The 26,494-nt window shown below is 39.9% G+C and overlaps 1 protein-coding gene across 1 annotated transcript; it reads right to left on the bottom strand.

The window, feature by feature from the left end:
• Window positions 1-17,056: 17,056 nt before the first annotated feature.
• Window positions 17,057-24,883, bottom strand: hnf4g (hepatocyte nuclear factor 4, gamma; the record flags this gene model as incomplete). The annotated part of the gene is made up of 11 exons (XM_079233926.1): window positions 17,057-17,178; window positions 17,718-17,837; window positions 18,870-19,056; window positions 19,233-19,282; window positions 20,024-20,176; window positions 21,137-21,224; window positions 21,662-21,811; window positions 21,932-22,038; window positions 22,796-22,890; window positions 23,179-23,347; window positions 24,754-24,883. 11 exons carry the CDS (start codon window positions 24,881-24,883, stop codon window positions 17,057-17,059), a joined length of 1,371 nt encoding a protein of 456 aa, XP_079090052.1.
• Between the last annotated feature and the right edge of the window lie 1,611 nt (window positions 24,884-26,494).

Below are 26,494 nucleotides of genomic sequence, written 5' to 3'. Positions count from 1 at the left end.
AAGTACAGTTTTACACATGAAACCTTTGAGCTGAAATGTTACCCCTGCTGCTTAGTGCTGGATCCTCAACTATTCCAACTCCTTTTGTTCACAAATAACCTAATTGATAGCCTCAGTAAAGTAGATGAATATAGCCTTGAAAAGTTGCTTTGTTTGAAACTTATGTGGCAGTTATCAATGACTATTGCTCCTGCTGAATATTGCGGACATGATTTGAAAAGTATGCTGTCAAAAAAATATGCAGAACTAGATTTATCTGTGAAGTACATTTCACTTGGGGTCTCCACATTCTTCTACCAAATGACGCAAATAAGGCAGAGAAGAATGATTAATGTGATTGCATGAGTGATTGCAGGACTGATTGATGGTTGGCCTCTTTTAGTACAAAGTTTGTGACAAATAATGTATTTTTCCGTCAAAAGGAAAGGAGCCGAAGTACAGCAGAGTTGGGAGGAAAGTACCCAGACAAGTTGGTGCAATATTGACTGCGCCATCTGTGATGTGTGTGACTTCAAAGCTACAATTACTTTGAGCGGTTTTAAGACTGATACCTGCTCATGTTAAGAAGCAGACTCTCACCTCCGGAGAGCTGCCTGCCAGACGAGAAATAATTCATTTTTAAGAAACTGAGGCAAGGGCAAATTCTGCCGCGCAGCTCTCTTCACATCCATCTTCAAAGAGAACCAAGTTCCTATATGAAACAATGGAATATTTGGCTTCTTATTCATGTCATGGGGCTTTTTGCCAGTGCAGGGTCCTTTAATTCCTCTATTGTTACTGACAGGCCCTACTGGGAAGGCCTAAGAGGCTTTTTGGACCCCACTGGACACTCTTAAACATAGACCAATCAGAATGCACAATAACAAGTTGAACATTCATTCCAGAACTGCAGGGATTTTGGTATCAGGATGATCTCCATCTTTAGAGAGACAATAAAAAGTCCCAAAGACATCCGCGGTGTTTCCACAAGAGGCCATTTTGTTCGCTGCAGCTGTTTCCTCATGTCTCCTAAATGACAGCTTTGCTGCAGCCATTAACATGCATGCCACTGAAACAAGTATTATAGTTTAATTCCTACCATGAAAAGCTTCCAGGGGCATAAAAACGGAGCCACGATATGGAGGGGGGGTGCAAAGACAGACAAGCTCCAGAGGCCTCATTGCTTGTGTGTTGCGTTGACTTAATGGCAAATGGATGTCATTGGAATTTCGAGCGAGGCAGCAAGATCTTATCGCCCAGATAAATGAATTAATATTTTACACTTCAGCTGGATTTTTTTTTCTGCGACAAGAAGGCGAGAGTTGAGGGGGGAGTCAAGTAAATTAAGAAAAAAGAAAAGAGAATGAGAAAGAATAGGAGAGAAATAAGAGCTTGGGATGTGAACTCTTCTAATGTTATTCAGAGGCAGTGAGTCATGTAAGAGAAAAGGATCTTTTCTTGTACCAGTCAAGGACATTATCTGCTCCTGCTAGCAGTTATTAGCATTAGCATTTATATATTCAATGCAATTTTGAGGTCTGGTGATACTCTGAGGGGTCAGGAGAGAAAAACGAAATGAGGGAGTAAGGATAAAAAAGGTCTTTTCTCTGTGTGCAATTGGCGCTAACCAGGACAGAATAACCAATGAGGTAAGACACAAGGACATTTCATGCTGGAATTCAATCTGTGATCAGAGCTCAAATTCTCTCCATCAACAGGAGGAGGCCACACAGAGGAACAAAGCAGAACGAATAATGACAATTTCAGTATGGTCAAGGAATGAATGCAGTAGCCCCGGTATCTCAGATCATCATTTTAAATTTAAGCAATACATTATGCACTTATTTAGTAAAAAATATTCATATTTTATCCATAGTGAGATAACCCATTTAAGATCCACATTCTAGAGATGATACAGCTGTATTTCGAAGGAAATGGTTTGAGTAATTCAGAATTGACCGCTAAATTGTTTTTCCCATGAAAGTAAAGTGGGGGAGGGATGGATAAACACACGCAAAGTGTCTGGACCCCCCCCTGAGAGCTAAAGCACTCAGGATGGTTTGACGCAGTTAAATGCATCATCTGTTCAATCTAAAGACAATAAAGGGCAATCAAAATGGTCTCTACCTCGCAGCATAATTAGGACATTTAAGCCATAATGACGGGGAGGACTTTAAGATTCGTCTTTTGAGAGAAAGCCTTCTTTTTAACTGATTTAACACTCTTTAACATAATATAAAGTTGGATGTATATTAATAATTATACAGAGAATACCAAAAATAAGTATATAGACGTACTATTCTTGTATTCACCCTTCACTTTTTAGCCTTCTGAATTATTCTTCAAAAATACACATTCATTTGTATGATTGGCATTGTTATTTTAGGCAGGCATTGTTTTCTTTAATTAACCCAAGGTAAAATGCTACGCACTTGAACATGCCATTTCAAATGTCTAAGCACCACCATCCTTTGATTTGAAAGACAATAGCTAATCCCACTTCAGCGATAGCTGTGCATTTCATACCCCTATATCATTTTGAATTTGAATTTTCACGGGCAATGTGTATTAAGGAAGCTCTGAAGACAAAATGAGCTTTTTCTGAAGAGACAACAGAGCCGAAAAGAAAGCTTTGTTACTAAACATCGTCCGTTCCTCATTTTTATTGGAGCAGAGACAGCAAGAAAGAGAATAAAGCTTTATATGCTACTATGTGAAATATCCTCGTTACAGTGCATGAATTCATCCCTTAGTGTGCCCACAAAAGTCATCTAATCTCGGATATTATGACTCTCTTTATTCATATCATCTTTGTGTTTGTTCCATGCGTAATTTTGGGGGCCCTAAGTGTCATAATTTGCCCCCCACCCTCCTAACACACACCCACAGCCCACCTTGTCCTAGACAGTCATTGTGCAGTTGTATTAAGTGGTAGGGGGCAGAAGAGGAGGGGATGGGGCAGAGTGTGGGGGGCGGGGGGAGGCACATTCTCTTCTGAGGCTGACTTCGAGATTGTTATTATCATTTTCAAAGCATCAAAGCTTTCTCTCTCGCTTTCTCTCACTCTCTCTCCATCCAAGCTTAAAGAGATGAAAGTTTGCCTTTGTTCCATCCCCTGCTACATTACCTCTATGCATTAGGCCTCCTCTTTATCCGTGAAATTACCTTTTAGCTTTCTCATTCAGCGCAGGCAGTCTGCATGCGACGAGATGGCTCACACTTTTTCACCACATCATATCCCCCCTGCACACCTCTCTCTCTCTCTCTCTCTCTCTCTCTCTCTCTCTCTCGCTCTCTCTCTCTCTCCTTCTTCTAAAAAGGTTGTTGCATTTGCAGTTTGATTTTGTCTACACCTCTCTCTCACTCCCTCCACTTCATATAAGGTCCATCTGTCCCTTCATTATATGGTTAGTGTTGTTCTTTGATCGTTCTGTCTCCAAAGCAAACACAGGGGTCTGTGTTGTTCCCCCATCACGCAGATGGCTCGGATATGATGGCTGAGATACTTCTATTCCCGCTGTTGTTCCGAGAGCCACTTCCACAGCCTCTTAAAGCGCTCTTTGAAGCTGACAGGAAGCTTGATCGTCATGCACCCCTCCCCCCCCCAACACACACACACACACACACACGCACATACACACACACACACACACACACACACACACACACACACACACACACACATTTTTGGTAATGAATGTTTTATCTATCGATCTGTCTATCTATCTATCTATATATCTATCCACCTATCTATTCACTTCGCAATGTATTTAAGCGACACACTCTAAAATCTTGGGACCAGGGGTAATTACTCTATACAGTGATTGTATTTTCTAAAGCCACAATAAAATATAACTCCTAGCTAACATCATTACAAGCAATGGGAGGAAGTATTAGGGTCAACTAAATTAAGTCAATAGATTTAATAAATGCTCTCCTGTCCTTAAAATGCTCACAGGAGTTTTTGCATAGCAAAGCAATACACGTGACTAAAAGTATTCTCCACACTCATGAACTCATCTACAGAATAGCACTTACTGGGCATTGTTTGCCCGCAAGACTTAATATATACAAATGAGCAAAAGTGTAAGGATGGGGAGATACACACACACAGACAGAGATACACACATATATTCTACACAGCTGGAATGACTCTTCGCAGACTAATGTAATTAATAGCTTTTTATCCATGTAGAATTTGAAATGAAGATGTAAATTGTTCGTTTAACATAGCCATAGGACATGGAGGCTTCTGCTGTCAAAGTCAATTACAGACTCAGCATAGTCCCAGACTTTATGAAAACCTAATCAAGATGTGGTCCGTGTGTGTGCGTGTGTGTGTGAGCGAGCGTGCATGTGAGAGAGTGTGTGAGTGTGTCTGGACACAAGATGAGACATGGAGTGTGAGCTTGTACACATGCATTTGTGTGTAGCTTCTGTCTTTGAGAAAGTAGAATGTTTTACACTGATTCAGTTATGCTGATATAAAAATATCTACAAACCAAATCTTATCGACAGAGATAGAAGCTAGTTCTGTTTTAGACACTTTGGTGGAGGAGTGTTATTATCGTATAAAAGTTGCTTTGGTCTGTTTAATGTCAAATATAACTGAAGTGATAGTATTTGTAGTTGTGAATTCACCATATAGTTTTATTAAAATCGACAAAATATGACATCAACAAATGCTTGGACAATTATTACATCTCTGGTAAAAAAAGTTGAAATATACATATTAGTGCATACAATGGTATATGCACGAGTACACTTTCTACAGAACTATGATTAACTCAATGTAACTGATTAGTCAATTAACTGATAGTAAAGCGAATTAATTGGTAACAAGTCATTCATTAAGGAAAAATTAAGAAAGCTTCTCAAATGCGAATATTTGCAAATGTTATAGTCTCCTAGGATAGTAACAATGTATTTGGGTTGGAGACTTGAACTCACAATGCCATTTGAATTCGTAACCTCAGGCTTGGACATTCTGTGATGGACATTTTGAGATATTTTTGTACAGTTCATAGACCAAGCCGTTGATTGGTTTTATCGAGGGAATAACTGATAATGAAAACTATTGTTAGTTGCAGCCTTTGCTGTAGCCTTGTGCCCACCAGGGTCAGTTTTACTAAATGACTTACATTCATCAGTGCATATAGCATAACTTATATATATAACTTATTTTGTTTTTCACCTACTGGTCCTCAACTCTCAACCAATACAACACTATGTATCTCTCAAAAAGTCAAAAACAGTCGTGAAAAATCTTGTCAAACTTTCTAATGCAACTTGTCGTGCCAATGGACAACTGACACAAATTCTGTTGACAGAACTCAAATACCCAAATGAGCTCAGTGGAGTAAGACGTGCAGACGGAGGTTTGTTTGTGTGGAAAGTCATTTATAAACGCCAAGGGTAGCCATTCATGCTCAATGATTTAGGACTTTCAAAACACATTTCTAGCTCATTTGAATAATAATGGTCATAAAAAACATTGCCTGAGGCGCAGCATGCATACATCAAGCAACAACAAATGCCTTCTGAAGTTGTCGAAAGGCCCACATACACGCAAAACAATTAGGACACACAACTTAATTTGCGAAGGCTATGTTTCTGTGTTATGCCGTGCTCATTTTAATGAGTTTGAAGGCAGTAGTGTTCTGTAGTTTGTGCTCCTGATTGATTGACTGTTGCAGGTGTATACAGATACCTATATTAAACCTCACTATGTGTTTGTAGTTGTACACATGTATGTATACTTGCACATGCACACACAAAAACACATTTTCCTTCCTTCGGTTTCTTATGCTGGACTTAATCGCACCAGGTAGATGATGATAAGACATTCAAACACCCACGTGCAGGCACTCACACAAAGCTGGATCAAACAAACCTATCCACTTCAAACAGATGACCTCATGATTGCCTTAGATCAAAACTAGCATGCAATTAAGTCTGAGTAGCGTTCATCAGCCTAGCCTCGCTTTGTCCAGAGGCTTTTCATTGTCCAGCACACTTAGCAGCAAACATCAGTGTAGAGAATCAAAAGATGAGTACAATTACATTGCCAGTCTGTGGGAAAGAAAAACCTCAACCTTTAACTTCTGAATAAAAATAAAATTTGATTTAGCCATAAATTCTTGCCTTGCAGCTGGCTTGACCCAAAAGACATAAAACATGGGAAATAATATCAGAGGGAACTGCAAAAAATAAACTCGTAATGTGATTGAGTGTGATTGAACAGTTCCTTAACACACTGTAAATGCCTTATAATTGCACTTATATAATATAATATTATAATACTATAATGGTACATTTTAATCATTACTTATGTTATACACAATTTACATTGGTACATCTGCCATTTGATGTATTGCTGGAAATATAACACACCTTAACACACTATGTTTTCAAATGAATATACTGCGAGCATCACATATACTATACTATAGTCAACAAGCTCTTTCAAGGATCACCAGTACTAGATGGATTTGGTTGACCTGGCCAGTGTGAATACTGTTGAGTTGGCTTCAAATATTGGATACTTCATCGCAGTATTGCTGAGCTGTTTTCTTCGTGGTAAACCACTTCCATCTGGTCCTGCAAGTGGTTCCAGTAAATGTAACTACAAGTTCAACTCGACTCCCTTTTCCCTTAAGAAAAACGTAGAGTTTTGTCGGGAAACATTGCATTAATCTAAATAGAATAGCCAACTGAGAAAAGTTTATTTTCCTTATAATGAGAAAAGGATTTTTTTTCACCAAGCAAGTCATCTGTTTTACATTGCTTTCATGGAATATACAATTAGGCCTTTGCAGCATTTTACAGCATTGTTAACCAAACCTCGATAGTCCTTATCAACATCTCTGAATAGCAGTCTACAAAGAGCATCTCGAAGAATGTTAAATATGTTAATAACATTTACAAGAGCAATGTTTAATGTATTATTAATACATGCTAAATGTGTATTATGTTTGTGCTACGTGGAATAAAAGCAATGTAACATAATGTGAATAGATCGGGGGAACAAGACCACACAATTGCAACAAGAATCCAGTTTCCACAAGAAAACATGGTAACTTGTTAGCCGGGTGGATGCTGCACATGTTCATAAGGGTTGAGCTTGAAACACAAACAATATGTTCCTCTTCCATAGCTTGTCTTACTCAGTGGCCTCACTGATTAGCTTTTACTGTTTGTGTAACAATGAGAGCCACACATTGTCTGTCTCCGCTGGAGACCATGAACACCAAACACTAGCCGACATGCATGCACACATGAAACAACTTGCAGAGACACACGTACACTCTTTACGCACAGAGGACAATACCCACCGCAGCCTAGGTGGAACTGACACAAACAAACACGCACAGCTCACTGACTAAAAAAGCTCCCAGCAAACAATGCAAAGTGAAAGATATTAATATTTAAATAGATCATTTGCAAGATTGGTATAATTAGCAGCTCATATTCATGTATTCACTTCAGGGATATCACATTGAGACATGTCTACTTATTCAAATAAGATGCAACATGTCACAGGGTGCATATATGCAAATGCACATATGCCGCTAATTACACATTGCCTGTCACAAAAGGAGAAAGGCTTTCAGCAAAAATGTTCAAAGTTTTCTATGAACTGTTCAACCAGGCTGCTCAGGCTGCTCAGGTCTAATTAAAACATGCATGTCCCCAAGGCCTTATCAAACGCTGTAGAAATATGTACATCTCAAATAGAGTAGAATTAGCTAAATAAAGGACCTCCCTGGTGCTTTTGTCCTCACATCCAAGGCTCTGCACTAACAAACTTTATTTCTGATTGATACTGATAGTCCACCGCAGGGATTTGAGAATATTTTGACCTGAGGCGGGAGACTTTTATTTTGACATCTCCTCCCCTGGCACAATTCCAGATTTGATAATGCACTTGACACTTGCTGCATTGAAGGCTATTGTGACGGAGATTGTTATTTCAATGAGGTGGGAGTGAGAGGTAAACCTTCCAGGAAGTGTTTTCTAATTAACCAAAATGATTTGGCCTTAAGGATTGGCTACTGACAAATTGTGCATTTTGGGAGCAGTGTTTTTATTTTTAGGCATCAAAGATAATCAAAACTATTTGACTTTTTACAATTGTCCCATAACTTTTGCCTGATTCTCACTAAGAATATAATTGCATTATAGTTTAATTTGATGTAAAAACTATTGGGAATCATTCATGAAGTAAATATTTAAAGGTGCTAAATACAAGATTGAGAGCATTTCTAGTTCCTCCACATAGCTCTCAACATGGCGACGGCTGAGCCTGGTGGCTCGCAGCTAACAGTGCTAACAGAGTTAATGGTGCTAACAGAGCTAACGGTGCTAACAGAGACAGTTCTAACAGTGCTAATGGGGATAACAGAGACAGTGCTAACGGTGCTAACAGTGCTGACAGAGCTAACCGTGTTAGGGGGGAACTGGATGGTGAGGCTACGCTTCCGTGGCAACGCCGTCGTTCAGGCTGACCATTGCCAGATCACGGTTGTGAGCGAGGCAAGTTCACGTGCAGTAACATGCACTTAAAGGCATGCACTCAGGCAGAAGCGTCGATCACTACACACACAGACGGAGAGTGACTTCATTCTCTGCTCAGGACAACATTACTTTATCAGGGCTCAGGTAAGAGTGACATATCCTCCTCCTCATCCCAACCCCCTCGGCCGCGCCTCCGTGCTTGAGGCGTGCTTGATTCCTCCATGGTGAGGGCAGCGCGACCAGGTAATGTTTGTGCGCTGCGGCACATTCAATAGCCTAGAGTTTTTTTTCAGCGTGAGAAATACGATGTGTGGCGGGAGGGCGTGACTTAAGACCGAAATGCGTGACAGTCACGCTCAATGGGTGACACTTGAGAGCCCTGCTTTATCTTTACAAAGCAAATATATGTTTGTTTGATGTTGCATTAACACTTTTCAAATAAAATTTAGCACCTTTAAGATGATCAGAAGTTATTTTTCTGTTGAAATATTGACAACTACACTTTCCCTTAAACAGCAGCAGTAAGGATGAAGCCCATTTACTTGTCAAAACAGCTACTTAAGCGTTAATTCATGTGCACAAAAGCATGGTTGACGTGGTTATTTCTGAACCAACTGTGGTGAAAACAGCGTCAAATTCTCACCGTTTCTTAACTAACCATTCTGTTTGATCGACATGCACATGAGGCTTTAAAAGGCTTTTTCACATTTTGTGGATAAACGGACAGTTTCAAATTTGCTTTGCTAGCCAATGGAGAAAAAAATGTTGAAAAAAAAAAAGGTATAACAAATGCAATCCGTCAAAAAATATCATTGAAAAGGACATTTAGTGTCTCACTCTCTTGCTTTCAAATACATATGCATACATGTTGACACACATTTGCATGTGCACACACAAACTCAAAGGCTAAAGCACCCATTCTGGAGAGCTCAGAGTGCAAAGCTGTCCAGAAGCATGTCTGTGTGAGGAAAATATATGCAGCTCAAATCAAAGTGATGTTGCCCACAGTAATCTTTCTCTATTAAGGATGTCACATTTTGCAATCTTTTCGCAATTGCGGCCTAATATCCTTTACCACTCCACTGCTGGGCTGGTGAGCTTCTGCAAGCACGCATACACACATACACTCACTGTCTCATCACACACATCCACGGTGCGTAGGCATCCCGTTGAAGGAGTCAGTCATGTGTGTCTTTCAGATAGGAGTTGAGAAAGCCCTTGATTAGGACGGGAAGTCATGTGTGTAAAATTCACACTTTTTTACCACCACTGTCTCCCCGTACATAGCGAAGGTAGTGTGTTTCTGCATGTAGCACACACATCTATAGAGATCATAATTAACTGACGTAAATAGTAATATAAAATTAATCACACGCTAACAGTGATTTCCTTTGTACCTTTTAAAGTGAGCTCAGTTCTAATTTTGGGGTAAAATAATTATATCCGGAGCTGTTTTTGAAATGAAAGGCCTTGCCTCTGTATGAAAGGGAAATTATTTACACTTGGTTTGTTTCTGATCATATAATCCAAAAAGGAGACCCAACAGTCTTGTGAACAGGAGATAAAAGTCTCTATTGTCTAATTCTACTGATCTTCCTCAGGTGAATTTAGATTTTTTTCTTTCTGTTTTATGATTAAAATCCATTAACTCAGCAATGCCCTGATTCCCATTACAAATTCCCTATAGCATGCTAATGTTGACCAGTGGCCACCTCCGCTGAAGCAAGACATTTAGCCTACACATTTTTATATATTCATATATTTTATACATTATTTTGTAATTGCGTTGGGTAGGAAATAAATTAACTTCAAATTAAGAAACGCCCAGACAATCTTCTTCAACTTCTTCCATACAGCTTGAAAGTTGGGTGGAAGGAGCGATGAAAATGGAAAGATCAAGGAAGCTTTTCCAGTTGAGAAAAAGTGAGGGTCACCAATTACTCAAGACACAACATGTCGTGTGACTGCATTATCACATTATGGACTATTGATGTGACTGTCACTGGGGAAATTGCCATCTCTGCCTCTTCTGTGATGGATTGCTCCCTGATTGCTAACATGAAAATGGTCAAAAGCCCTTCCTCCTTGATTCACAGGGATTGAAAACAAACACCTAAGATTTGAAGATGATGTTTTAGATAAAGAGTATTACTCAGCTATCAGCATGATTTAGCCTGCTGGGGACGTCTTTGCGTATCATTATAATATATAATTTCCTTTTTGTTATCTACAGGAATACTAGATGGAATACCAACTCTTTGCTAATGGCCGAATGCAAGGTAGGGTGGTTTTGTTTCCCACATAAACCTCATTTTTACCAATGCTAGTAGCATGACTCTATTGATAGCAATGTTGGTTGAATCAAGATGAATCCCACTGACTTTGGCAAATCATTGACTTGTCCCCAAGTGCCAACATGAGGTTGATATGTTTTTATGACATGTCTCAATAACTATTAATAATATGGGTAACCTCCTGACTTTTCCCGTAGCATCACCAGCAGGTCAAAGTTATATACTGTCTAACAAATGGAGTGGCAGCAAATGTTGTACAATGCCATCATGAAGTTTTGTGGAAAATGTCTAAACAACTATTCTATAAATGTATTTCAATCAGGAGCGACATTGTCAGATGAATAAAAGACTTGGTTATCGTTAACTGATGCTATGTGTCTATGAGTCTATGAGTCTATAAGTCTTTAAGACTTTAAGTATTTGGCGCTTGGACTCTCCAGGGAGATTTGTAATCGAGGGGCGTCTGACCTAAGCAGCAGCAAGATAAATCCTCCCACGGAGTCCAGACACTGGTGGTGGTGGTGGTGGTGGATGATAGAATGATGAGCTGAGGAAGCTGAGGAAGCTGCGAAGACTGGGCAGAGATGGGGAGGTGGAGGGGCACATAACAGCAGCATTAACATACTGAAAGTAGAGAGACAATCATATTTGTAATACACAGCAGCAGGATGATAGGTCAGCAACAATACTCAGGTAGGCCGTGGCGTTTAAATGATGCTCAATTGGTACTAAGGGGCCCAAACTGTGCCAAGAAAATATCCCCCACAGCATTACACCACCACCTAGCCTAAACCGTTGGATCCATGCTTTCATGTTGTTTACGCCAAATTCTGACCCTACCATCTGAATGTTGCAGCTTAAATCGAGACTCATCAGACAAGGCAACGCTTTTATGATCTTTTATTGTCCAATTTCCGTGAGCCTGTGCGAATTGTAGCCTCAGTTTCCTGTTCTTAGCTGACAGGAGTGGCACACGGTGTGGTCTTCTGCTGCTGTAGCCCGTCTGCTCCAATGTTCCACGTGTTGTGCGTTCAGAGATGGTATTCTGCATACCTTGGTTGCAACGCGTGGTTATTTGAGTTAGAAAGTTGCCTTTCTATCATCTCCAAGCAATCTGCCCATCCTCTTCTGCCCTCTGACATCAACAAGGCATTTTCGTCCACACAACTGCCCCTCACTGGATATTTTCTCTTTTTCGGGCCATCTCTGTAAACCCTAGAGATGGTGAAAATCCCAGTAGATCAGATTTAAATACTCACCAGCCCGACTGGCACCAACATCAGTTTCAGCTGTATTTTGTGTTCAGTGAAAAGTATTACATGTTATCATGCTAACACGCAAAAATAAGAATCATTAAAAAATGATACCTGCAAAACATCAACATGTTAGCATTGTCATTAGCATTCATCTCAAAGCACCACAGTGCAGTATGGTGTCGCAGTGCAGCTAGCATGGCTGTATGTTGTTATTTATATGAAGATGTGACCTAACCTGAAGGTCATAGGTTAGCTCGTTTATACAATCTCATCAAACTGAAGCTATTTGGTCTGCAACATGCTCTTATGCAGGGATTCATTTTGAGTAGAAAGGTTGTCATTTAAACCAAACACTTTAGCATTTAATTTAACTGAAAAACACACCTTTAACCAGAAAAGTTGCTTGTTTGGAAAAAGGAAAATCTGCAGACTCGTTGGCCTTCATGTCACATAGTTAAAAACAACTAGAGTGAAGTCATTTCCAAAGAGAGGTATCCACTCAGCTTTGATTCTATGTTGCTTAGTGTATAAATAAGGGCAGCATTCATGCACCCTTATTACTATTTGATATCACCTCTTATGGTGCAGAACATAGCCCACCTACACGCTACAATTTGCAATACATTTAGGGTTATTGACCAAGGTCTATAGGCGCCCTATAATTTAAGGAACCAAGCAAATACTTTTACTACGCATCACGACAGGGTTTCTAATATCCTTTGGATTGAAGGTGATTTTGTTTATGCTGCAATCCTGTGAAACCATTAAAGGGAGGGAAAAGGAAAGCATTTCCTCAATGCAGATGGAGTCATCTGAACTCATGGCTCCAGTATTTAGTCCCTTCTCTCTCTCCTTTTCCCCTCTCTCCTTCTTTACTCTCTGGCCCCTTCTTTCTCAATTGTGTCCCTCGCCTCTAGCAAATGGGAGTCATTTGTTTGTGTGAACTTCCCATAACCCGCAGCGCGTGAGACACTTATCATTCAGAATGGTGCTGCTTCGTCCAGAGTTGTAATACCTCTTCTCTTCTTCCCTTCCTCTCCTCCATTTTTTTCCTTTCACACCAGTACCATGTATGTTCCAGCTGATTCTCTCCATGGTTCATCATCTTTCTCCATTCTTTCACTCACTATGTAATCTCGAGGTACACAGGACCATTTTCATTACGGCACTACTCATCTTATCATCCACCCTGTCATCTCCTCTGTCTGCTGTCTTTTTTATATTCCTTTATTCTAACAAGTCTGCATCTCAGAAGCCATCAGTGGTCCACCCCTCTTCATTTCCCTAATGTACCCCAAACACACACACACACACACACACACACACACACACACACACACACACACACACACACGCAACCACACACACACACACACACACGCAACAACACACACCCTTGCCTGGCCGTAACCCCTAGTTTCATTGCCTTAACCTGGTTCCCATCATCATGATGTAGCGCACACCCCAGACCCGTGCAATTGTGTAAATCACTGTGTGTAGTCAACAGTATAGTGTGCGTTTCTTTAACATTTTTATCTGTACGTGTATTGTCTCTGCAGGCAAAATGAGCAGGAGCAAGACAAAACAGATGACTTAAACATGGAATGTGACAATAAAAGAGGAAGAAAGATTGACACAAAGATGGTTACAAACAGAGGGCTGAGACTGAAAGGGTCAAACAGAGAGAGGAAGAGAGTGATTTTAAGGAGGAGAGCTGTTATTGAAGGCCGAGGTGAGCCTTAACCCTCTTGCTTGCTTTAATCCCTCATTTATGTGAACTCAGCTTTGGAAATGAAGCTGTCACTGTATTTTCCTTCCCTTCACCCATGCTGTGGTATAATCAGAAACCTAGCATGCAACACGCACACGCACACACACACACACACACACACACACACACACACACACACACACACACACACACACACACACACACACACACACACACACAGTTGCAGGACGGGGACACAGAAAATCACTCAGGAGAGGTCTTAAATTCATTCCAGAGTTGGAGGCAGAGATTCAGCCTCACCTTGTCTCCTAGAGGAGGAATCATCGGATATGTTCAAGACAGAGGGGAATTATGGGTAAATGCACTGGTGAGGAATGATAGCCTGCAATCTCCGACTCTAATCTGGGATCGCTGACACATGCCATTCATTTCAGACTTGCCAGTATTTCCCTGCATGGTGTAGACTTGAGCATACGTGTGTGACTTTGCAATCTTTTATGCCTATTTTTGAGACAAAAATCTATTCAAACCGTTTGCAAATGGCAATGTAAAACTAAATTACAAATTGTGGTAACAGACTCATTAAAATCATCTTTGCTAAGAAAACTTAATAAAACATATTTAATAGATTTGGAACTACACTATATTTTTAGAATGTAAAGCTCATTAAAATATGTTTTTTGATTACATATATTTTTTCTATTTGTTATCATTTTTGACATAGTATGACAGAGGAAGGGCAAAGTACATTGATAACAGCCATTAAAGGGCAAATTGTCTATTGTGAAACTACAGACCTGTACTGCCATCTAGTGGTTATGAGACAAAAAGAATGGATGGAGTGATGGATGGATGGATCATTTAATTGATGATTTGATGACCAGAGAAGACGAAATAGCTTTCTTCAATACAGGCCAATTTTTTTTAACTCTCTCTATAATGGTAAATACATATATTGTCTTTTATTTATTTGAAATGTTTTGCACTAAATCAAAAATTCAAAACAAATGTGTGAGAAAAGTACACGATACACGTAATCACCCCGTAGCCTACAGGTGCATTTAGAAAAATAGCCTTGATTATCATGTCAAACATAGATGCAACTATGTAATACAATTTATATTTCATATTCCTGTCCATCTTTTGCTCCCTCTATCTCTTCAGCCCTCTATTTCTCCCTCTCGCTGCCCTCCTCAGGTGGAGCGAGCGTCAGACTGGTGTGTAATAGCCTGCTGTCAGTGTGGGCAGCGGCGAGGTGTGGGGAGGAGAGCGGTGTGTCTCAGATGAGATATGTGACTGGCATGCTAACACACAGTTTTATCTGAGGAAAAAGAAAGAGACCGGGCCCCCACATTTCCTCACTAGAGCCCTTTGATTAAAGCTCCCTGGGTACACACAGATGCACACACTTCCAAAAACACACATACAGTGTACACACATGCACCCGCACAGATTATAAATAAATTGCAGGTAGGAGCATACACACATACAGTATATATGCATGCACACATCCTCCCATTGTGGGTGGTGTTGTTTTGACCTAAGCCCGGTAGCTTGTCCATTATGAAGTTGATAGGAGGATTTGGTCATGTTGATTCTAGACAGCATCATCTCCTCCACCATAAATAACCTGAGTGTTCTCTCTGAGTCACACAACAATATACAGAGAATAAGAGCTCTCAGCTTTATCCCCTGGTCTCATCCACTGCACATAAACGCTCACACATACACAACACAACCCCAAGAAAATGAATGCGCGTGGACGGACGTAAAGAAAATAACAGATTTAAAAGTACAGTTGGTCCCGGCTCAGTTTCAGCTTATATTGTCCCTTTACAATCTAGTTTGGCTTTAGGGTTTGTCTCAAAGTGTGTTTTCTCAGATGGACGGTGGGGGAATATAGTTTGATTTTAGATGAGCAGCATCATCCGGCAGTGCGGTCTCAATAGCTGGCCAATAAAGCTTTGGATACACACTGTATACCCTTAACCAATGGAAATGTTGGGGAGCATGATGACTTCCATGACGGAAGTAATGGACAGGTACGCTCAGTTTTCTTGCATCTGGAGAAACCGTATTGAAATACACCCTGTAAATGTATCATCGTCGGTCTGTCTCTATTGTTTTCCTTTTCCTTTCCATTGAAACAGTTTGCTCTGGCTGTAGTAACGTAAGTATCTCGTTTTTCATCTCACATTTGTCTTTTTCCTTTATAAAAACTAAACAGAACATTTGGTGTACCCTGTTGAATTACCTCTCTGGACCGCTAGAAGGTGCTAATGTGTCATGCAATACTGTGGCTCTCACTAAAAAATGCTCATTCAATCAAATCAATTCAAATAAATAATTTCAAATTGCATTTTAATCAATATGCAGCATAAATTAAGAAATGTGCACAAACCAAAGATGGTCCAAAAATGTAATATAGAAAGACACTTTGATGATCTGATTATTTCTTATCATCATAGTCCCCCATTATATTACGTTTCATAAGGACATACATGTATATTCAGAATATATTGAATCTACTTTTTTTTCTCCACAAACTGTTAAAATAGTTTCTTCCTGTTCATGTGTTTTTAGGTAGCACATCTACATCCTTACAACCAGCATCCTTTTAGAACACAATAACTGATCTCAGACCAGTTTACAGATGTAATAGGTCTCACTGATGCATAATGCATAAACAAAACAGAGCATTCAATTTCTATTTGATGGCCAGCTGTCATTTGTTGACGATAAGCCACAATTTGTTTTGCATTTCTGTTGCCTTTGCCATTTATGATTATATAGTATTTCATGCATTTACACATTATCAGGATTATCACAGTAAAGAAGCATAAGGACAGAGGGAATTTTCTGCACTTCTATGTCCAACAAATAAACTTTTAAACGGACTAATATCTAGTTTACCATTTTCCCTGCCATCATTTCTATGAGTATGTGTCTTACTGACATAACAATGTTGTAAAATCTAGAAACTGCATTGAAAAACAGTACATTGGCTTTAGGTGACCCCAAAAATGCACATGGTGTTTCATTAGTTCACTGACTTTGAAAGTGACAAATTGAAGTTTAAAAGTGCCGCACACAGCAGCTTTAATTACGTCTCCGTTATTGTTGCAACACCACCAGGAGTCACGCGGAGAAGGAGCAGGGTAAAGTCTAACCACAGACCATGAGCTGGGATTGCTTTCATAATCTTATGACTGGGATGATGGATAGGGGACAAGGGAACTGTGCCCGTGTCTGCTTCTTTGACAGAGTGCAGGGAGAAGTCAGAGATCTGTCTGTGTGGAAGGCAAGGGGCTGGCTGGAGGACAAAGAGGATGGGGAAAGTGTTTGTACTTCTCTGGGGCAGGACCCTGAGGGGGCGATGGGATGGGAGTGTCTGGAGAGGCTGCAGAAAGAGAGGGAGAGAGAGAGAGAGAGAGAGAGAGAGAGAGAGAGAGAGAGAGAGAGAGAGGGGGAGGGACAGAGAGACTTTGTTTATTTTTGCAAATTGAAAAGCTTTTGTGTGAATAAAAGCGATGTTGTTTCTATCAAGTCTGTGAAGTGTATCCACTGTCGCCTTTGGGAAACGTTACATCTACAGCTGCTACTTTACAGACACAGACTCCATCAATCCTGCGTGGCCATTAGGTGGTGTAATATTGCCAAATGTATTTTTTATTTTTAAAGGAAATCATACAATAGGGCCAAGACTCATCAATTATTGTAATTGTTACATTTGTATGGAATTTCTTCACATTTATGGTGCCTATTTATTTGTTTCAACTAAGTTAATGGAAACACATCTGGCACACACTTTTGTGAAATTGAATGTGAAGAGATAAATATACATCATTGTCGCTTTGATATTTCCTGTATGTGACAGAAGGTTTGCACTTTGTGTGACTGTGTTGCAAGTCTCAGGGTTGCCGAGTATCTGGCACTTACCTATCGGTGTAGTGTGAGCTACAGACATGGTGCTGATGACCAGTGTGTGTCCAGTTAGAGGGTCCTGGGCCAGCTGGGTGTGTGCTGGGTGGTGCAGGTGTGTGGGCTCTGACGTAAGGCCTGAACACACGACACAATACGTATCAATAATCAATCATCAACGTCAACAGACAGTGCTAGAGTTGTAACCAAGTTTCTGTTATACAGTTATTGATGATGTTTTGCATCTCATTTACAACTATGTTTTATCAGGTGACATTTAAGGGCTGACATACCTAGTGAAATGCTTCAAAACACATGTTTCTTCTTGCACATGGTGGCATGTCACCAAATAAAGTAGTGTAAGTGCTAGAATAAATATCAGTTAAGTTTTTTTCCAAATCGATATAGAGTTTATTTATTTTCTTTCAAAAGTGTTTTGCCATGTGTGCATGTTTTACGTAGTAATCAAGTCAGGCCTAAATATTGTCATATACAAATCTGATTAATCTTTGTACTGTAGAACTGTTGTTGTCGTAGAACATTGCTATGTTTTATCAATTTCACATTACTAAATATAACATTAGCTAAACAACATTTTAATAGCAGTTTTTTTTGTTATGGAAGTTCCATATTCCGACTGGATGCTGGAAAAAACACACACAGCTCTTTCTTTTCACAGTCTTCTAAGTCAGGTTGTCATACTCTGGAGTTGTTTTTAGCATGTATGGAGAAAAAATACATTTTTGGAGATGACTTAGTACTTTATTCCACGCCTCATCTTGTGCTTGAGTTGTCTGTCGTGGCCCTGTTTAGAATATGTTTGATGCATTCTACTTTAACTACAGACTTCCTTATACATAGACATTGTGGTTGCAGATGACACCCAGAGGCACCTCATGTCGCAAGATGTCTTGCAAGATACAGTATGTGTGGATTATATAAAAAGTATACCAACTCTCTGCAAAACTCCTTACTTTTTACCCATTCTATATATCCGGGAAAACTTTGCAGAGTTTGTATGCTTTTCTTTTTCCACATTGCTTCATGTTTGTCCAGTTCTACACATGTATCATTGAATAGCTCCACTCGAGCACATTTGGTGGTCTTGCTGAAGGTCACCCTATTTTTCTTTCTGAAGGTTTACAAGTGCAGACATAGGCCTGGTCTCACCTCCCAGCAGCATCTCATGCAGCAGGTTGTCTATCTTGGCCAAACCACAGAGCTTAATGAACTGAAGCTGTTCGATCATCTGCCAGGTGATGCTCTGCAGGGTGGGCAGCAGGAGTAACAGCTCTCCAAAACGACCCCTGGAGTCATACTGACGGTCATTAATGTAGTCTTCCAGACTCATCTGGACCTGCAGACACACAAGGCCGAGTGTCCATCAGCTTAAGCAACCTGCCCTTGTAGGTTGATCGGTACATTATTTAAGAATGTGTAAAAATGAATAATCAACATATAATTCTGTAAATTCTAAGTATAATCCACGATGGTAATAAACTCTAAACTACAATAGTCAAATGCTCGACCAACCTGCAGACGAATGGCCTTAATCTTTGATGGGTCCCGCAAAGACTTTGCATCTGCAGATTGGGAGGCAACGCGTAGGGGGAGGGGAGGCAGGGGGCAGAAGGGTGAAGAAAAAAACAGAAAGATCAGGAATGGGATTGAGGATATGAGTGGAATTGATGGAATGATTCTGGTCAAACTGGGGATTAAAGGTAAAACAAGGGGATTTAGTGAAGGGGAGATAAAGGGAGACAGGTAACACACGGTGGAGGCATGGATTGTGGTCACACTATGCCAAGGGGAGTTTTTAAAAAAGGGATAGAGGGATTGGGATCTAACTTTGAGGGGAAATGTAACCAGATGGAAGGGATTGGTTGGGAAAAGAGGGATTGGTAAGAAATGGCAATGGGCAATCTCTACCCTTGAAAATAGTTTAGCTATTTTCCATCTTTGACTATTTATGCTATTGTTTTTTCACCTTTTAATTTCTTGTTCCTTGATTTTCTGGCTTTCATGTTCTATTTTTTCTTGTAATATGCCTACTTAGAAACAAACTTCTTTTTTTTTTTCAAATAATGATGAATCTGAAATCTAGCCCAAGTAGTTTCCATAAATTAAAGCAGTATTCAATTGTCCCTTCCTGTAAAAAACAGACAAACATTTACTTTACACATACTGAGAAGCACGGGTGAGCTGGGAAAACAGAGAAACCAGTCATCCAATGGGAGAGTAACTGGTTCCCAGCATGTATTATTAGTGTACCTCACATATCTTCTGATGGCTTGAAGTACTAAATGTTCCTTTTTTTTAATTACCCGGGTCAAAGAAAACAATAGCCTTGAGCGCTGCATACTCGTTGTTGTCTATTTGAATATCCTGGAAGGGCTGGACCAGCTCATCCAGCACTCGGTTGGCTACCTTGAACATCTCTTGTTCCGGACTGTTCCTGTGGATCACACAGCCATTGCCTGAAGACACAGCGAGCACAGGTTAGTGCCAGTGTTGAGGTATGTGGTCGCGTATGGGGCAGAGTGCTGGTGTGTGCTTGTGTGGAAGGCTGAGGGCAATACGTTTAGCTGTGAGAGAAAGAAACGTTAAATCTGACTTGTGTCAAGCCTATTTAAGGGTTCCAGTCAAGGGTCCTAAAACACAGCAATGTGTGTGTCTGGGTGCTTGAGTGTATGGAGTGGACCGGCCTACAGTATGATGTTGGTACACGTCTAGGTAATGAGTAATGCCATTTACGAATACACTTTTGAAGTCACAAAGAAATAGAAACCTTTAGTTAATCATTATCAGCAAACACAACATTTGATCTGTGACACTTTACAATACAGTACACAAAATGTTTATAGTTACTGAGACAGGAGTGAGGAACGACCTGATGATTCATAAACTGTTAAGAAGTAGTTTCTGAATAACTCTGATTATTATTATTATTATTATCTGATAGTAGATAATAATACGTCCGAAACCAGACTTGGAAATTCTTCATTAATGAATCATTAGTTTGATTAGTTCAATAATATTTCTTTATGAGTTGTTCCTCATCAGCCACTGAGCAACACCTCATTCATTATGAATTACTTAATCATTATTTGTTGTGCCTACAAAGTGGTTCATCATACTGAATAGTTGGGAAGTTGTCGCTCATTACTTCATGATTGTCTCATCGTTACGACTCAAACAGTGGTGGTTCATCATGATCTACTATACATATACATATAGTCCTCCTCAGAGTGACTCCACAATACTCATTAAGATGCATTCATTAGCACGTCATTCCTGATTCATTCCTCACTTGTTCTTCAGTAACTACTCAGTAACTTTTATTGTAAAATGTTACCCATTTGATTAGTCTTCACATTGCTGAGCCACCTGATCGCACCACTTATACATAAGATGCCATTCTTCTGGTGTGTCCATACCTAAAAGCAGGAAGTCCTTGAATGGTGTTGACCTTTTGGCGACACCAAGCAAAAGGTGCTCACCTGCATGAGCCCTGAGCAAACTCACCTTGAAAAAAACACACGCATACACAGTTAGACAAAGAACAAAAACAATGTAATAATGCCTCCCCTTTAATCCTCAAATGCCTCCCAGAGGGAACGTACTTTTACCGCAGGATATTAAGTAGTCCGATCTAGAACACTCTACTTAATTATTATTGCTTTTAATGTTCTTTTATCGAAAAGTGCATTTGGTTGATTAAAGATAACCTTTCTTTCATCCCAACTGAAAGTGCTATGACATAATAAGCCATTTGTTCGAGCAGTAAGTACACTCACACAAGCTAAACACGACCAACATAAAAAGACAGCGCTTCAGAATGTTAAACTAAAGTACTGAAGTCTGAGAGGTCTTGGTTTAAACTCTAGGCATGGGATTAAAACTTATTCCAGTGAGCAATAGCATCATTCAAGTTGATCCATCATGCACCAAAGCCCTGTTACCTGGTCATCCAGTGGCAGTTCTCCAAATGCAGGAATGTACTTGGCCCATTCCACCAACACCAATAACTGTTGTCTCATAGAATCACATGCATCTCCGACAGTGGCTGACTTCTGCTCTGCAATGTCTGTTATTCCAAGAGGAGCAATGATCTAGAAGAGGGAGAAAACAATGCTTCCTGAGTCACAATCCCTTGATTTCCATGCACACATAATTTAATCATGCACATGATGTGCTACCTTTATAAAAAGATCATACAAATAAATGATCACCTGTTGGGACAGTGATTCAGCTTGGGCCAAAATAGTAATGGGTGGCATGTCTTGGGTGTCAGGGATACTTCTTCGGGAGCTGATCCGATCCCGCTCGTTCTGGACAGCTAAAATGTAGCAGACAGCTAAAGTTACTGTGTGTGTGAAACAGAAAGAGCAAAGAAACAGCACCTCCTGTACTTTCTTATTCGTAAAAAAAAAAAAAAACTTTCAAACTGGAATATGCTTCTATCTTGGTTTAGGGTTTGTAAGATTTTGCTTAAGTGGCTATTTCTCAGTTTAATTGACGATGACAGCAGCCCTCATGGGGTAAGTTAGTGTTTAGAAAAATAGTCACATAGGCTGGCCTTAGCCATAGGGGTCAAACGTTAACCAGTTGCAATCCAGAACAACATGTTTGAATAACACATGATTAGGTGTCATAAAACTCCTTGCCAAGGTTATACCCCTCATAAATACACACACACACACACACACACACACACACACACACACACACACACACACACACACACACACACACACACACACACACACACACACACACACACACACACTAAGTAATCACTTATTTTATGGCTGAGCCAATTTCCACCATCTTGAAGCAGCTCTGAGATTCTGTGAAGACAGCCTCTCCTTTAGTGCCACTAGTTTATACCAGTCTATACTTTGTCTTCGTGGAAAAAAACAACAAGAAAAAATGTAACTAAACTAAACGCAAATAAACCACATGTAAAATACATTCTAATACTACAGACAATACACCATGAAAATCAGCTGGTGGTTCTAGAAAAACTAACAAGGTTTAATTTAGACTTTGTATTCTGTATCTCTTTGTGTAAACTTTTAGTTTGGATTCCCTACCTTCTTTCTTCATGCCAGCCCTGAAGCATTTGTTGAGTCTGCAGAAACGACATTGGTTTCTCTTGTCTTTATCCACAATGCATTGTCTGCTGAACCTGCATCCAACGATCATGACAAAGTTTACCGTAAGTCAATGTGACATGTCATGACATGTCACATTGACACACGTGAAAAAAAGTTAGCAATGGTTTGAAAGTAATCTTTAGATCTGCACTTGATCATAAGGGTACTCATGTGGTATATCATGTTTATGTATGCACTTTTGAATGCTCATAGTGTTATATTTTCAAATTATATAATACGCATGTAACTGTGGCTGGATTTTAAGTGTGTGGTGTTTTTTACATGTGTGTTTTGGCTCACAACGTTGTTGCACTCTGTACCTGCAGGTGTAGACATGGCTCTTGCGTATGGAGCGTCTGAAGAAGCCTTTACAGCCATCACAGCTGGAGGCTCCATAGTGCTTTCCTGTGGCTTTGTCTCCACAGATGGCACAGTTACTGCTGACCCCGTCTGGACCGATTGACATGCCTGGCTCTATTGGCATGCTGTCTAAAACACACACAAAGACATCACACAGGTAAATACACAGACACATGCTCGTACATTTGTATATTACACACATTGGCATAGACACAAGTAAACTTACAAACATAATCAAAGTATTGCAGTACACATCCAGGAATACTGTAGTTCAGTATGGTCTAATACTGGGATCACAGACAATACACTGCACTATTTCATCCAATCAAAGTGACCGTATATAAAATTTAAAGCACTTTACTACTCTAGCAAATGTATTCAATGTAGTTTCCATAATTGCAGAGGTTATTCAGGGTTCCTATAACTGCATGGACATTTGTTTGGTGTTTGATTTGTACATCAAAATAAACATAAATCAGGGAAAATAATAAATGGCGGTTCAATTGCCAGGCCTTACATTACTGTCGACGTCTTTATTGTTACTGTCACCTTCTCATTACCATCAGCATTGTCATAATCATCATGGCAGTTATTATTATCAGCAGCAGCAGCAGCATCGTCATCATTATGAAAACCATAATCATCATCATTGTCTGCATATTTATCATTCAGTCAAAGAATACCGCATAAAGCACAACACGATCATAGCATATGAGGGTAAAAACTGGAGATGCATCAACACAGACACGCTCGCATCCCCCCACACACTTCTCTCAGTCCCACACCAGGCAGTGCCAAGGCGAGATTAGTCAATGTTCGACTAACTCTGTGTTCACGCACTGAGATGACATCAGTGTATCACTGAGATGCGTGCTCGCTCTTCAATAAAACATCTTTATGACACATGCTAGAATTCCTGCCAACACACTATTATTAACATTCTGATTTCCTACTTTTACAACCCGTACCGAGGCCTTTTTCTGTCCTTCACTACCAGAGATATCCACTCACACACCCATATTTGAGCAACACAGTGGAATTGATTTCTTACAATCAGTGTTAACACACAAGCTGGACAGATGCACTATTAGCTAACATTAAAATGTCATGACTTCCCACGTCGCTTAATTTGTTTGACGTCAAAACCCTTCCTTTTGTGTAAACAGCAACAAGTCTGCCTTCTGCTGGTCCCACTTCACTTCATCATTTACGTTCTTAACTAACAAACTAACACAGTAGTTTAGTCTACCTCTTCACCCAGTTCTGAGGTAGATGGCCCATCCCTTACAACCCCCATTACAAGATGCATTGCGTTAAACAAGGCTACAGATTTATCAGATACAAAAGGCTCCTCTCATTGCTCTGTCCATAATAAGACATGTTGCAGGCCCCACTTCATTCAAACAAAAGTGTGCTATCTGTACACTGTCATACTGTAAGGAGCATGTCCAACTTAACATGCATGCTAAAAATCAGATGTCTTGAGCTTCAATGAGTGTTTGCATATGCATGTGTGGGTAGCTACACACACTTACCTCCTCCTCCACAGAGCACCTCTGCATTCTCAAAGCCCAGTGTGCTGTATGAGGGATCCAGGCCTTCACAATAGTTTGCTACTTCCATATCTAACAGAGATTTACTCTGAGGAGCAGAAGGATACTTCATTCCTGTTTCAACTTGGTCTTCCCCAAACTTCTTCTTCCTCTCTTTGTGTCTCTCCTCTTCTCAGTTCACTCTATAGTCTCTATTTCTCCTTTTCTCTACCTGCTGTTCTGTTCTGTGTTCAGGTAGAAGAGGGGAGGAGCTGTGGCTCAAGACTTCTCACCTTATTGCACATTACTTATCTGTCTTTCTCTCTTACACTTATCACAGGGATGGATAGATAGAGGTGAAGGAGATATTTTACTCCCACTCTGCCTCTTTTTTTTTCACCATAAGAAAGATTTCATCACTTTATGTGCATGTTGGTAAGCTTCTGTGTTTGTGTATTTGCAATGCGTTTACGGGGGGATTTCTTTTTGCAGTCACATATATTTATGAATGTGTGTGTATATGTGTGTTTGTGCATGTGTGTGTGTGTGTGTGTGTGTGTGTGTGTGTGTGTGTGTGTGTGTGAGTGTGTGTGTGTGTGTGTGTGTGTGTGTGTGTGTGTGTGTGTGTGTGTGTGTGTCTGTGTCATTCCCAAGCATTCTAATCTAATCAATAGTGGAGTAATAGCACCACCACCTCAGCAGATATAATCTATACAGACACAAAGTGAAGTGGAAAATACTGATAACTTCCATTAACTTTTCAACCAACACACTCCTTCGTCTTCTTTCTTTTTTACATTCAACCCTCATTCATTAAGTTTATAAAACTTTCTGCTAAATAATTCTGAATGTACTGGTCAGACATAATGACCTTTTATCTCGAATGACATTAACTTCACTGACCAAACTCCCGTTGAAACATTGTTTCATAATGTTTAATGAATATTTAAATTGCCCAGTGGTTAATTTTTTGTGGGTTCGATTTTATTATTATTTATTGCAATTTTGCCGTCTTTATTTATGACTTCATATCAGAAAATATAAACACTTGTGTTTTCAGACTAGGTGATACACTTATAGTGTTTTTGGTCTTTTTCTTTAAGAATTATGAGCCAATCTGCTGTGTAAAAGTATTGAATACTCCCTGAAGAGCCGTATGTAATATTTACACAACTGTATAGTTCTCACACTGCATTTAGCTCTCTTATTGTACAAACAGATCACGTTTACCAAGAACTGCATGTTGAAGAGAGGACATATGAAGTGGACATTAACAATACAAGTGAAACAGTTGCCTCCTCTTTCAGTGAGGAATGCTGTAAAAACACTGTCATTTACTACCATAAACCAGTTAAAATGTCTCAACCCACCCATTTTACATTGAGAGTTTTATTGCACTAAATCTTATTGTGTGGCCTAAAGGTAATCTGTTTGTGACATTGTGCTAGAAAGAGCTGTAAATGATAAGAGACATTATTATGGGAGATTTGATGCCCTACATCAGTAATGAGTGGGCCAGTCAGCAAAGTACCTCCAGTATATGAGCAAGCATGGTGGTTATATAGTGGCAGAGCAATCTGGCCACAGGGTAATAACATACATCTTAGTTAATTAGTTAATACTCACCGCTAAAATAAAGGGGTTGAGAGAGAGAGAGAGAGAGAGAGAGAGAGAGAGAGAGAGAGAGAGAGAGAGAGAGAGAGAGAGAGATTACATTTTAACCAGGTGGTGAGGTCAGGCCTCC

Source organism: Taurulus bubalis (assembly GCF_910589615.1).
Source record: "Taurulus bubalis genome assembly, chromosome: 18".
Lineage (NCBI taxonomy): Eukaryota > Metazoa > Chordata > Actinopteri > Perciformes > Cottidae > Taurulus > Taurulus bubalis.
This window is presented reverse-complemented; position numbering and strand designations above follow the sequence as displayed.